The sequence below is a fragment of the Anopheles gambiae genome, chromosome 2 (genome assembly GCF_943734735.2).
Source record: "Anopheles gambiae chromosome 2, idAnoGambNW_F1_1, whole genome shotgun sequence".
NCBI lineage: Eukaryota > Metazoa > Arthropoda > Insecta > Diptera > Culicidae > Anopheles > Anopheles gambiae.
This window is the reverse complement of record NC_064601.1, coordinates 104,132,379-104,147,544: the sequence shown is the minus strand read 5'-3', so window position 1 is coordinate 104,147,544 and position 15,166 is coordinate 104,132,379. Positions and strand designations below refer to the sequence as shown.

Sequence of the window (15,166 nt, the reverse complement as noted above, 5' to 3'; positions counted from 1 at the left end):
GCGTTCGTGGGAGGCAAAATATCGATCAGTGTTGGTTTAATTTTATCGCTCTTTGGAGGTTTTTTTTTCTCGCTTTCTGTCGTTGTTTTTCTATTTCGCCGCTTCCAGTGGCTGGGGCCGTATATTCCTGGTCACGTCACCAGATGCAGAAAGCGTAAATTTGCTCACGCTGTTCGGTTCGTTTGGTTTTGATTTTCCCCGGTGAGGATTGTTTGTTGTTGTTGTCGTTTTTAGTGCCTCTCGTTGCCCAAAAGAATGATTTTGGTCCAGCTTCTGTTCTCACCGCTCCATTGTGCTCCAATATATCCCCTCCCTTCCCACTCTCCCCTGTTTCAATTGCCGATGCTAAACACATTTTCACTGCAGGCGTGACTTTTCAACAAAAGGGGACACAATTCCAACCCACTCCCAACAGCCCCCCGGGCAACAAAACAACGCCAAACCAGTTCCGATGAGAGCGGTTCATTTGCTTGTTTATCAAATGTCCAACCATCGCCGGCCAAAGCACTTGAATTTTGATTAGTTGCTTCCCGGCCGCTTTCCAAACAAATGGCAGTTTAAAGGTTTGAGCAAACCAACAGCGAGAGGAAAATTTAGATTGCACCGGGCGGAGTTTTGCATGTAAGTGATGCACAGGAGGCAGAAGCGCGGTGGACTTTTTCCCATCGTCGAGCCGCGCCGAGTGTCAGTGACTGCCGGTGACAGGTTTTTACTCCACTCCACCGCACACCCGTTGACGCCGTGCACAATGTACAATGGCACCCCGTCACCAGTGGACCAGTAAGTGGGCTCCTGTGTCCACATGGACAGTCGCCCAAAAGTGTTCTCGGTCCGTCATTGTCATTGATTTCGTCGCGGTGCGCCGAAAGTGGAGGGACTCGATTTGTTTAATTTCATTTCGCATTGCATACGGGGTCGCAACGGTTGGCAGAACATGACATTCACGTACCAAAACCTGAGCCGACCCAGCGGGATGAGAATTCAGTGGGCCATGATTTACATCCAGCAAGCACCGAAACAGAAAATAGACAGCGGCATTTTGCAACCCCCACTTTGTTACACCGTACCGTCGGTGGCGTCAGCGTACCGGAACCGAACCGAAGCTGGAGCGGTTTGTTGTGCTCATAGTTCATAACATTCGCGTGAAACGTGAAATCGTGGTTTTTCGGTAGACTAATCATTTTCACCCCCATTGTGGATGGCGTGTTGAAGTTTTCAGCGAATGTTTGGTACCGGGCACGGTTCAGAGGAGCAGAGCGAGTGAAATTAATTCTGCTTTCGAATAAGTAGTTGTAAATAGTTTGCATGTTAAACGGTGGCAAGTAGTAAAACACATGTTTTAGAGCGAAATTCACTCACGATTATGGATATTTCCATAGGAATTTGTTTGCTAGACATACAGAAAATGAACAACGCAAATATTTACTTGAAAAACTAAATATTTTCGTGTAAAAATATAACTAAGATTGATTTTAGCACTATTTATTTTAATGTATTTTCCTCAACACGAACTCATCAAATAAATCTAATTGCAAATTAAACTCCTTATTAGTGCGTACTGGTGCCCAGCGTTTCAATCCTAACTCCCCCGCCACACGCCGACGGGGCGTAAACGCCGTCAAACCGTCTGTTACACTGCACATTGCCCGTGTTGCGAGTTTTGCTTCATGCTAAGTAACTTTCACCATCCTGCCCGGATGCCGCACGTAACCCGAAATTGAATTAGATGCTAAACCGGCATGAATATTTATTGTTTCAAAAGAGGATTTATGCTCGCAACTGTGAACTATGTGTGTGGGGCGGGGAAAGGTTTCAATGAGATGGTTGAGCAATGGAAACACTTCCACCGTCGAAGCGGCAAGACAATATCAAGCAACGACGACATTGTCATGTTGTGGTTTCTTGTCGTTGCGTGTAGCGGAACAGACGCGTCCGCGTGTCTTTGCTACAAAGCACCATGCGTCTCCATCGACGGTGCTGGGACGGTGGCGTTAAAAAACACACACGCGCGCGCGCGTTCGCACCTTATAGCGCTAGATACACACGGGCAAGACAATCACAACGTGACAGTGAACCCACCCACACACACACACACATAAACTGTAAGGTGTCGAATGCATGGGTGCTTAAGGGACCGTTGTCACTTGCTTCAATTATCTAAAACAACGCCCCGGCGGCAAAGTTGACAGCAGCCCCAAGCTTTCACACCAAGACCCTTAAAACCACATCCAGCAGGTCCACCATCCAGCGATGAAGAGGTAAAAGCTTGTGCGGTGGTGACGGTGGAGCATGTTTCTGTTAAGCTACTGAAACGGGAAAACATATGCCGAGGCGTTGTTTCCTGTACCCCTTAGGTCCCTCTAAACTACTTGACTGTGCAGGCAACTGTAAACAACGGGTTTCTCTTAGGCTGACGTGAAGGCCTCAACAAATAGGGATAACGGCGACTAATGCTTATAAAAAGTGGTAAAATCATTCTAATTAATTTAATCTTTACTATGCCACCGCAAAGGCGGACCCGTTGGGTAGGGATAATCAGGTAACCAGTGGTTCAAGATGGTTGGTTCTTTTTACGTTCGATAATAATAGTTATCTCACTAATCTGTTGAAGACAACCATTGTTGTTAGCTTGAAATATTCTGTTGAATTCCATGAAATGCAAATGAAGCAAAATTGTAATAACTTCATTACAAATAAATTTAAGACATGATTCATTAACTAATCTGAAGAATATCCAAAACTGAAAAAATCAATCAAATTTTCTAAACATTTGTTTAACAACCAGAGACACAGTTGTATATGCTAAGATCATTAATTTATTTTAATTTATCTGCCTTAAATAGCATGCACATGGAGACGCTTGGTACTTCATAATACTTAAAACCGTTTTATTCTGCATTTTTGACTGATCAACCTTGGATGATTTGGATCTTCTAAGACCCTGATTTCAAATATAGCTTTCCATCAGCCATGTATTGCCAGACATCCATTTGCTACCTAACATATTGAATAAGCAGAGTGTTCAGTCAGTGATCGACATTCCGTCGGTGAGGGACCGCCTTATACAGCCACCTGTCTGTTTACGATTCATTTGCAGAGCTGGCAACCCATTATCGCCCAGCAAGCGTTCAGCGCCTAATGCAACCATTTCTAGCTTTGAGTAAATTCAAGAAAATCCTCACTAATGCTTTCATCGCTCCCCAAGGACACCTCGGATCCGTCGGCATCCGTGCGCAAAAAAAGGGAGAACGTATGCATTGTGGACCGCACTGCACTGCGTGCTGCTATCTTCAGCTCAGACGTCCATTCTGGCCCACTGCTCGCTAGCACACATGAGCACACTTTGCTCTCGGTTTGCTTCTTTGATATCGTGCTTCGAAAAAGGAGCAGAAAGTAAGGTTACCGCTCCTTGCGATATCCACCTTTGCCGCCCGAAGCTCATTCGACTGGAAGCCGGAAAAGATATCAGAAGTTAATTACTGCACTGTACTCTGCAGCCATGCGTGCTGTGCCACCACCACGGGCAGCACAGTAGCAAAACGAGGAAAAACATAAACACATAGCGCTCGTCATACCGCACCTACCTCACTGTACGCTCCCAACGCAAGGCAGAGAAGATCAAATGGGACGAAGATTTTCCATCCCATTTGCCACGCAAATTTACAGCCCTTCTGCGGGGCATTTGTTGCGGGCACGAGCCCTGCCCTGCCTGGCTGCCCACAAAATGGAGTGAAATTTAATTAAACACACACACACACGCTCTAGCGTCGTTTGTTTTTGCTAAAAAGGTTGTGGCTTTTGAACAAAACCATCCTCAAACCGGCTTGTGTGTGAATATAAGTCTGTTTTTTTTCTCGCTTCATTTTCTCCTTTCCACGAAAGTCAACGCTTTGAAGATGAGCTTTAAGCAAACTTCACCCCGTGGTGTGCTTATGTTCATTAATAACTCCCGTCGGCTTGCAATTATTTTAATCGGATAAGTGAGCGTACAGCGGGTAGCAGCAAAAACAAATAGCCCCACACGGTCGGACGGGGGGAGATCTTTGTTGAAGCGCCGGTCCCATAATGCTTTCGAGCGCATAAATAAAGCCTTAACCGGGTGATCCGCTGTACCACTCGATTCCCTCCCGAATCCGGCCTGCACAACCGGGCAACCGTTCAACGCTCCCCTGCAAAAACTTCACCAGCCCCTAACACCTCGCAACAAAGTGTCGCCGAAAGTTTTGCACCGCTCCTATCTAAACAAATCTTACGCCGTAAATGTGGCTCGCAAGCCCACCCAGTGTCCCAAAGCCCAGCATGAATGAACAGTGGGAAGACGATGATCACGGTGTTGGGATGAGGATGTGTGTCCAAGGGACGTGCGCTTCACCAACGGCACTGATCAACCCGTATGATAGGGTGTCTAATGGGAGGTGACAAAACTATTCCACTCAACCTGGCAGAAGCTTGCCGCTTCCCGGATCATCTTTAATAAAGTTTTGAAAATTTAATTGAATACCACTGAGAAAGGGGAGCGAGAGAGAGAGAGAGAGAGAACGTAAGCCCAGTCTTAAGCTCAACTCCGTCCGTAGAAAGTGGACCAAGCTTGCACCAAGGCACCACTACGGTATCAGTTTAATGGTTTCACAAGAATGCATTTTGTCGATAACTAAGTGTGAGAGCGAGCAAGGGGTTTGTATGTGTGCCCGAGGGCGTTGAGGGAAAGTTTGCGAAGAAAACTCTTAAACCAACTCTTAAAGGCCAATAGTTTATGCGATGAGGCGTGCAGGGGCCCGATAATTTAAGTGATGCACTTGGACAACTGGAACTGATGCAGTTTAAATGGTGTAATATTACATTACTTGACATGTTTTGGATTACGGCAAAGAATATTTTAGAATTAATTAAAAATGTTTATGATGCCTCGACCAATCCGTTGGAAGTGAAAAATATAGCACGGGGTGCTTCATTTTTCTAAAAGAGAGTTTATATTTGTCTGTAAGATATTGTATGTTCCTGCAAATTCCACAAGAAAAATCCAAAATGCGTACGATATAATGACTTGAAAGGAGAAGAATAGTAAACGAAAATAACGAAATGCTTCGCAAGATATAGAGGAGTTTACTAAAATTCTAACCTTTGGTTGATTGCTTTTAGCTCAAAACGCGTTTACTAGGGTTTCTATAATTAAGCTTACACCACACCAAGCGTATATTTTCCCACCCTGCTCACAGCAACAGCTTGATAATCTTCTCGCCTATTAGTTCAGCAGTTATTATTTCCGCAAACTTATCGCCCAAACCCAAAAAGATTCCCCCCCGACGTCCGCCCTTCCAATGCAAACACGGTTGCTGGCACGCGAACTCTCACACACCCATCGCACGCGGCACCACTTCCTGGGTTTTGCTTCCACGAATTAATTAGCGTGAAGCTGTGTCGGTACGCATTAGGCAGCAGGCAGCGAGCAAATGATGAGCTAGAGTGGCATCGAGATCAATTAATTAGCGGCTCTCCACTTTTCACGCAAAACAGCACTCTCGCCACTCTGTGTTCCGGGTAAGTGGAATTGATTTTAGGCTAGAAAACATGTACCATCGACTTCTTGCCGGGCGATGCAGGCGGATCTCGGTTGTTTGTTCAAATCCCAACTAGCTCATTGCGGTTTGGGAAAGCTTTTGCTTGAGTTGAACCAAATATTGAAAGAAAATAGCGCACTTGTCACCAATCAATCACCACGCTGGCATTTTAGATGAGTTTAAACAGCTAATCATAAACAATGTCTTGAATGATTTCTTTGGAAAATTCGCTAACAGATTGTTGAAGAGCTTTTGAATAAACTTTTGAAAAGATTGCACAATACCTCGTAAGCTTAAAACATCCATAATCATCCTCGCAGTTAGTAATGCTTGACAACACTACAATTGAGGTAAACCTTTTCGATACGATCCACCTGCAATCAGTACACCCGTCAAATGCATTGAGCAAAATTAAACAATAACACACTAACTCGATTCACTTGCAACAGCGACTGTAAACTAAAAGCTTTCATTCAATCTTGCGTACGACCGAAATCCACGCTCGACGATTGGCACACAAACGTTCGTGGACGCGTTCATGCTGTTCCTTCGACTGTCGGGCAAAGCATTTCATCGCTCCAGCCAAAGCTGTGGCAGGGCCAGCAAAGCGGGCCTGCTGGAAGTGACAACAGCTGCTAAAACATTCTGCTGCAACCAGTGAGATTGGATTTTTACAACTCGCAACCGGTGCGGGAGTGTGAACGGTGTTGAAAGGATTCACTGATGTGCGGTGTGGCGACCCAGAATTAAAGCATTCCGTGTGCACCGCCGCACGGTATCCCGTCGGCGAATTCGAAGTATTTTAATTTAATGTTGCACGTACGGGCAGCTTCGGCGAGCGGGCGATGGCGCAGTGGACCGATCCTGCTGCTGCCGCAACGGACGTGCAACTATTCGAAAAATCACATCACATTCCAATCTCGTCCAATTCGCTGATGCTAATCAAAATAATGTCGCATTCGAGGACCGTTGAGGTCATCCCTTTTTTTTTTTTGGTTTCTCCCACCAGTCGACCGGGTTGAGAACCGTCAAACCGAGGAATGCACCCGTCGTTCGCAAGCTTCTCCGGTGCTGCGGTGCTTGTGTCCCATTTCCTTAAACGAACTCCAATTAATGACCGAGAGCGCTTGCTTTGCTTTCATTGGAACGACAGCGACTCGACAGCGCTCGAAGGAAGTTTCGCCTCGATTTGAAAAGCACAAAAACATTGCTCGCTTTTGCACAGAATGCTTCTGGTTTTAAGCACAGGAAAAGTTCACTGTGAAGTCCTCGGGCCCCGGGAAGGCACGTTCATTGACTACGCTGCCGCCGAATGTATTGTTTCTTTTGCAGCGCAACCGATTAATTGATTGCAGCTCAAAGCTAAGGATGCGCATCAACGCCACCGACAATGGTACGGTTTGTTCAAACGCGACGCCAAAAGCAATCGCAAACGTGTGTGTTCTCAATAACTCGGCTGCGTGCGGTGTGCACTCGTCCCGTGGCCACAAATCCAATCCAATTTCAACCACACATCTCTGTACCGCGGGGAAAGCGTAAAGGAACCCGAGTTTCAAATAACAGGCCGCGAATTATCGCTGCGCTTCACGCTTCGGGGGCACTCTGCACTCGATCATTTATGAGTTTGATGAGTTATCGGTATGATCGGCACAGGCACTGGCTGGGTTTGGGAGGCTTATGATTTCATGCACCGCATGGGAAACGGTAAAATGAGATGTGTTTTTTTGCTGCTCTGTGTGTGTGTGTGTGTGTTGGCTTTTCAAACAGCAAATGCAGCGGCAGATGTTGCCACTGCCGTGGCAGATCAGTAGCAAATCAGAAACAGAGTAGCGCTGACCTGATTGGATATGAATGCTAAATACACATGCGGGAGGATGCATTTGGGCAGTTGTTTTTGTGATGTTTTTGTATCATACGATACTAGATGGTTATGGTGAAGAACGATAAAACTTTTTGAAAATATAGAAAACTGTAAGTCAGAATTATAATTATATTATAACACCAATAGTAATAATTTTTAATAATACATACCAATAACTCGTTTACAGGTGGTACAATCATGAAATAAGAATAAGCCCACTAGTGGTACAGGCAGGCCTTGACAGACAACGGTTGTAGTGCCATATAAGAAGAAGAATTATAATTAAAGTAGCTAAAATGTAATTTGATTTCAATTAAAACAGAAAACTCCTCATCTATATGAAAAGTTTATATGAATATTCAAATCAATATACTTTCCGATTACAATCAAAATTCTCATCAAAGGCAAACAATGCTAACTGGAATTGACTTTTTCATTTAATTAAGAGCTAGTGTCAAGTCATCGGAATTCCATAACTAGATATTTCCTTGGATTTTCACAGGAAACCTCTTACCAACCTCAGCAGTTTTGGTAACTGATTTTTAATCTAACTCAACCAGCTAATGTTCAGCGAACCTTAGTCATTGAAAATAACATAAAATTTCTGAATAAAGCTACAAGATGCTATGTGAACGCAACATTGATGATTAACTGCCAATGAAACTCCATTGTTTAATGAGCGTGAAAAGGCCATTCCACTGTTACGAAAATACTTCGAAATGAGATTGATGAATTGCAAGTTCAGTGTGGAAAACGTATTAGTAAAAAAAAATAAATGACGCAATAGTTCTTGGTAATAAGAGATATTGAAAGTGTTATAATTGTGAGCACAGTTATTAGTAAAATGGCGTGATTGGTGATGTCACACCCTTTTAAACACTTTCGGTGGGTTCACTATCGAGAGAAATGTGGTTCAAAGTACGCATACCACATTTTCAGTGATGATTTATACAAAAAAATAATAAGAAATTAATTAACCTATTTCATCGCGATTTAAACATTAAAAATTAAAATTTTATGATGAACTGAAACCAATTACCATTAGTTCAGAGGAACGACATTATGCGACAATAATAAGCAAGAAAGAAAAAAAAAACAATCAGAACTAATTATCGAATACTTTACACATTGCAGCCGACCGACAGCAATCGTACGGCTTCCCAACGTACGGCTGTTGGAAGTTCAAATAAGCCTGCTGCTAAATCCACCCGAAACACAGTTTAACAGCTTTGCCGCAGCTAATCAGATTCTGCTGTCAGATTTTATTCGAACAAAACCAGGGCCGGTTAAGCTGTGAAGGCTTTTCTCCGCAAAATGGCTGCAAAAGCAATACTACTTCCTGGGTGATCCGTTTAAATAAAAGCCCCGTTTACATGAGCTGCTCTACACACACCCACACACACCCGCCGGCTCGTGTCCGCTGCCGGCCAGATTTACTACGTGAAAAATGCTAAACGTTACAAAACTGATTTCTCACTTGCCGCTCACTGGCTGCTTTTCCCCTTCATTTCTCCCGGCTCGCGCTATGGCAATGGAGAAATGGGCATAGCTTTGAATTCACCTTGTCGTTTTTGTCTTGCCTGCCATTCTCTCTCTCTATCTCGTTTCCACTGTCTCCCTTGCATGGTGCCTCTTGGCCACCTTCGCTTGAAATGACCTGTATTTTGCACGGCACGACCTCATTGGCTGCCATTAAAGGGGTTGCCCTGAGACAACCTTGCCGAAGCCCCAGCGTCGACGAACGCCCGGTTTGGCCCGCCCGGGCAAGGTTTCAGGTCGTAACACGCTGCGGCTTACATGCAGAGGCAGCGGGAAGAGACCCGAACGTTCACACGTTGCACTTGGTGCGGCAACGCGCTCCCCCGCAGCCCCCGTGCAGTGCCGACTCCATTCCCTGTTTCGCTTGTCGCTCCCTTCCTTCCTTCGACAGCGGTGTGGCCGTAACTTACCCGGAAAAGTCCGGCAAAGGTGATTTCTGTGTCTTTTTTTTTTCGTGCACCAGTTTCTCGCTCGAAATGAAGGGGCAGGCTGTGGGAAGGAATGGCGTGGCGGGCAGAAGGGCTACCGACTGCAGCAGTCCGACGTAATCCTTTTTAAGTGACTTATCTTCGTCTCGTGCTATGGTTTCTACGCGAGGCGAAAATAGGGTGCAATGTGTTGCAAAACCGGGGTATCCGGAGCGGGGAAGGTGGTCAAATCGAAGAAAAACGGTCGTTTTTCCATTATTCCAGGAAAAGACGCTTAACGTGCATTGGGGTTGAAGCGGAAAGCGGCAGAAGCGGCAGAATGGGATGGCAACGGCCCCGTGTGGGACGATTGGACATTTTCACCTACACCTACTACGCAGAAAATCACAAAGTGCGGGTGCGAGCGGGCTGACGAAAGCGGGTGGAAAGGCATAGTAAAACGTTTTGCACATTGTAGCTGGGTGCAATTAGTTTTATAGCTCTGCCTCAAGTTGCAACCTGCACTGGGAGGCCCGAACAAATGGGAGGCCATTCGTACCATTTAGCACCACGATACACCTGTGTATGTGTGTGATTGTGTGCCGAGAATCGGTAATCGGATATTGCATTTTGCCCCGGTGATCGGTATGCGCTGTGTAAATAGTAGACGACAGGAAAAGGCACACACACACACACCATCCAGGCTCTAGTCTAGGGGTGCGTTGTGTGTGTGCGGGTTACGGTAGAGTAATGATTTTCCCTAGCACAGAAAATGGGAATAACTGCCAATTCGGAGAAGCGGAGAGCGAAGATTAAAACGAACGTTTCCTGCAGCAGGCTAGCGGGCGGGCCAGATGCCTGCCAGATTCCGGCAGGGCAGACTTGAATTCCTGCAGGAATCAATTATGAATCGCACTGCTCTGCTACCTGCTATCAGTGGGTCATGGTGGGATCGACAAAGAGTGAAAGAGCATGCACGACCGTTCTTAAAAATCATCCATCAACGTGACTGGAGACTCCACGCCCTCCTGCCAGCTTAAGCCCGGGCACCGGGCGTCCTGGAGCATCATAAATTCTGAGATTAATTATCTCCGAACATTGGGAGCCGAGGCGTTGACCGGTATGCCAAAAGGCAGGATGAAGTTTATACATATCAATTGCGTGCCCGGAGGCATCGACCGAGGAAAGTTTGTGTTTCTTTTTTCGTGCATCGCCCCAACGTACCTGCTACAATGCCGGTGTAATGGATCTTTGAGGCATTCGGCATTCGGAATGTTTCATATCGCATGGTTTGTATAGCTGAGCGTGTATTGGGTATGAAATGCGATGATATATCTCGGCTTTATGAATGGTTTATCGGCTTCTTGAATAGTTTAGCTACCGTTGATTTTTGGAAAATAGGAAACAAGTTGATGTTATCGATAATTCGAAATTAAAACATCATGCAGCTTCACTCTCCAAAACATTATTGTACATCAGGAGTTAAACGGTAGTGGTCTGTCTGGTTCACCTGTGCTTAAACTGGAAACTCTGGTTGAAGTTATATTTCACGAATTCTCATAACACATTTAAAAGAAACTTGTCTTCTTTTGGGTTACTGTCGAGATGGCAATAATGGAGCAATTTTCCAATTTCAATGGCAAGAGCTGAATCGCGGATCACTAACCGGATCAAATTTAGTACATTTCAAAATCGTTGAATCATTCACTGTCACCCTGAGGGATAGCTCTATTTTGTTTGTTTACGAACGTGGCAACACTCAAAACGGCCTAGTTGTTGGTTCATACGGTTTGGCTGTTGTAGAAGAGTTAATAAATATAGTATGAGTATAAATACAGTGTCAACAAGGATTTTGTTGCAACTGGGGAGTTAACACTAACATCTTGTAACTAACTACAAAAATTGGAGTAGCTTTTAACGTGGTTGATTTTTTAAATTATTCTATTAGGCATAATGTCTTACATGCTGGTTTTTAAAGGATTTAGAGACTGATTTAGTACCATGCAGCTGGATAGTCAGTCCTTGCTACGGGTGAACAGTCTACATGGCTGTATATGAGCCTCGAAACCATGATGGGCATGTTGTTAGATCCTACGAGTTGACTGTACCACTGGACCCATGAACTTGATTATTCTTAGCATGTGCATTTTTACATATTTTCGAAAAAGAGTATGTGGAAAAAACGATAACAATCACCTACAATTGATCATATCTATTATTTAGTTTGCTCTCTTTTATCTACTTTTAGTCACTTAATCTGATTTCATATGTCTCCATTATTTGGCTATAGTTTTTTTATCTTGTGTAGGCTTTATTCTGTTTCTTTTTTGTTCATTATAAAGGCTTATTTTGCCCAACAAAACAACTAGTCGTGCATAACGACGCCATATGTACCTTCTACATGTACATACTTTTTTTCATTCATGCCTGTTTTTTTGCACACTGTTTCGCTTTCCAAACATATTCCAAGTAGGAGGGCCTTACAAGTGGCAGCCATTGCTGCGGTACTACACTGTACCCACACGTACACAGCAATATTAAAATGGCTTTTCCCACACTGTGAGGATGCTTCCGCCCCGTTCGCTTGCAAGAAAATCACTCACATGAAGCAACCCTAACGAACCGCCAACCGAGCGATCCAACCAATTGCTTCGCAACACCTTCAACACCCTCCAATGCAGTTATTGCCCCCGAAAAATCAAGCCCTCATCAAAGCGAAGCGAAATACAAAAAAAAGGGAACAAGAGTGCAGGAGGACCTCCCCGGTAACTGTAGACGGCATTCGCTCGGAGTACGCACGTGCTCGCTTACGTTGATTGACGGACAACGAAAAGTAATGGAAGAGGCAAAAAACCAACACACACACACACACACACAAGCTAAAGGGAGGGCATTCCATATTATTCGCATAAAACAATGCACCACCCTTGGAAATAACCCTTCTGCCGGTTGGTTTGGTCCTGCTTCCAGCAGCAGCAAGCAAGTCTCAAGTGTCGAACGATTTTATAACGTGCGCAACGGATCGTCAATCGCAATCGAGTGAAACGCTTCTTGCAAGATTGCATATTGCGAAGCCGACAGCAAACAACAAACACACACACACACACCCACAAAAACCAACGTTCCAGCAACACTACAATCTCGCCCGTGGGCTGTCCTCGTGTTCCGGTGAATCGAAAAGAAAGGCCCCCATTTTGTTCGACACATCCTTTAGCGGCCATTGCGACGATTTTTGTCATTTTTTGCTGAAGGGTAGCCTCAAGTGCATATTGGTGCAGCATCATTTCAGTGCATACACCCAGTGCCGCCCTCTCCCTTCGGCGGTGGTATGGTTTTACAAAAACCTCTAAACGGCCTTTTTCTCAAATGGTCCGGAATGAACCACCCCGGCGTCGTTTAGCCACACCCCGTTAGCTGCTGTACTTGGCTGATATGAGTGTGTGCATGTGTTTGTTACGATCCTTATTTTGGTGGAGTTTTGGTACCTTAAGCAGGTTCTTTTTTTTAACCCGTTCGCTTGCTATTTTTAAAACACTCACAAACAGATCCGCAGCAAATGGGGGAACACGTACGAAGGTGAAACAGAACATAGCAGGAGGAATTGTAAAGAGAACTCTGCACACATACAGGGATAAATTATTATAAAACACACAACAGCGCGTTCCAAAATCGACCCCTCGTCTGCACAAACTTCCTCCCCCACCGTCCGTTTGTGCAGAGCGGGCAACCGAGTGGAAGTCAGCAAATTGAAACCACCTACCTCCATGGTGGCGCAGATGGAACGGCCCATTGGTGGTGCCACCGCAGCACGGCTGCTCGTAGTACGAGTTCCATGTATTTTCATAATCTCCCAGCACGGCCCCGGGAAGGGGCAGTACCAGCGCCAGCACCAGCAGTACCATGGCCAGCGCCGCTTTCGGTCTGGCCGGTGTGCACGGTAAGCTTGCCGCTGCCGCTGACCGGAGCGCTGCTAAGCATGGGTATGATGAGGCTGGTAACATTGTGGTAATGTTTCTCGGATTTCTCAAAACCGGCTGCCGAACGGCTGCTTTTCTTTTCTCCCTAACCGCCCCCAAAACACTCCCCCACAGCACAGATACAAACACACACAAACCACTATTCCTTCCGAATATGCGCCACTTTTGCTTCCACAGTGTCGGCCGCCTAAACAGCCGACTTTATGCACGCTGCCACACACTACGAATGCGCGGCCTTCACACACTCTCAGCACTGTTTCGACAACTTTCAATATGGTTTCGATATGGTTGTTTGAGCATTTAATTCCACACTAACGCACTGCTCAACGGCGTAATGCGCACGGCAGTCGGTGCCGCTAATACCGACAATCGGAACCTGTAAGCAGGATATCCGGATTTCACGGCTACTGTCACTAATGCACGTTCCGTGTGTACGCCGAAGTGGGCATTTTAAGCTGGCAAAATAGTTAAATCCTCCCAATCGCTCACAACCGTAACGTACGACCGTACTGCTTTGCGTCGAGATTCGGACAAGTTTTCCAAACTGACAGCTGCTTCTGGCAGTTGCACCTGCCCGTGCCGCACTGTGTTTACCATATGCTTCCAAGAGCCTTTCTATTCGAGCGAACTGGCCGGCTCACTCACTGCCCCCTTTCGTGCGAGAAACGCTACACCTTTTCAATGACAGCAAAGCCTCAATCAATGGCCGATGCCTTTTTTTGTTCTCTACGTGAAGCGATCGATATTGGTAGCGACTATTTTTAGCGCCCTTGCGTACTATATCAACAGAGCTTGCTGCGCTACACGCAGCATCTTTACACGCTCTGCCCGCACCGAGGGCCACCAGCAGGACGGTGTTCCGAGAACTGCTTCTTCGCTCTGCTTCGGGACCGTTTTGGCCAAATTATTCATTCACCTCAGCTCACTCATTCAACAAACTCGTCCGTCCCACCGTGGGCTGACTTCACGGCTGCTCGACTGCTGCCCACTTGCACAAGAAATCCATGCCGCGCTCTTTATCCAACCCTGGCACAGCACTACCCGAACTCAACTCAAATTACGCTTCCCACTCCCTCAAAACGGCTGTCTAATGAAATTCACCGTTTTCTGATACCACACTCTACCTCTGCCCGCGCGGTACGCTGGGAATGCGGTTTAAGGGAATGTTCTTTCCAATCGCGCTTTCCTCCCTCACAGAAACACTCCACACGCTCGGTACGCTTTCCTTCCTTAGCGCAGATCTTGAAAGGAAAAATCACGAACACAGCTCAGCGAACACCTTTTGGGGCCGGTGTGCGGCCCGAAAAACGTCTCGCCCCGTACCGCGAAAAAGCGTATCGCACACCTGTGCCCGTGCACTGGCGCAAACAGCACCCCGTGACTCGATTCACTCGCACGGAAGAAGTTTTGGCTGATGCTCCGATGGTGGGCCCGGTAGGGTGGAAACGGGCAAAACGCTTCTGCTGCTGCTGCAGCTAACGACTCGCAAACGCAACACCGACTGCTACCGACCACGACGAACCACACTCGCGAAAGACGTCCGATCCCGACCGAGTTTTCAAACAGACTGACTCCGTGGCGGCGAACGCTCGCTTGTTCTTGTGCGTCGTACGGGCCCCGCACCGGGATGCTTCCAGTCGGAGCAACGCAAATGCACAACAACATCCAATCGAATCGGTGGCTTCCACCCGAGCTGCCGATCCCGACCGAGGACCGAGGGACCGATGAACGCTAGTGCTGCGTATGAAAGCGGGAGTTTGGAAAACTGCGAGTTGACTCAGGTCCTCAGCGGTGAGAAAATTCCACTCCTCACTCGCTCTCACA

General features: G+C 46.2%; 1 protein-coding gene across 1 annotated transcript in view; it reads right to left on the bottom strand.

Annotated features, from left to right (window-relative positions):
• LOC1277222 (semaphorin-2A) overlaps nt 1-14,934 on the bottom strand; it is a 93,030-nt gene extending 78,096 nt beyond the window's left edge. The window contains exon 1 of the mRNA XM_061642927.1: nt 13,126-14,934. Coding sequence (XP_061498911.1) covers nt 13,126-13,366 — 241 coding nt within the window. The 5' untranslated portion in view covers nt 13,367-14,934. The remainder of the gene's footprint in view (nt 1-13,125) is intronic.
• Nucleotides 14,935-15,166: the final 232 nt, after the last annotated feature.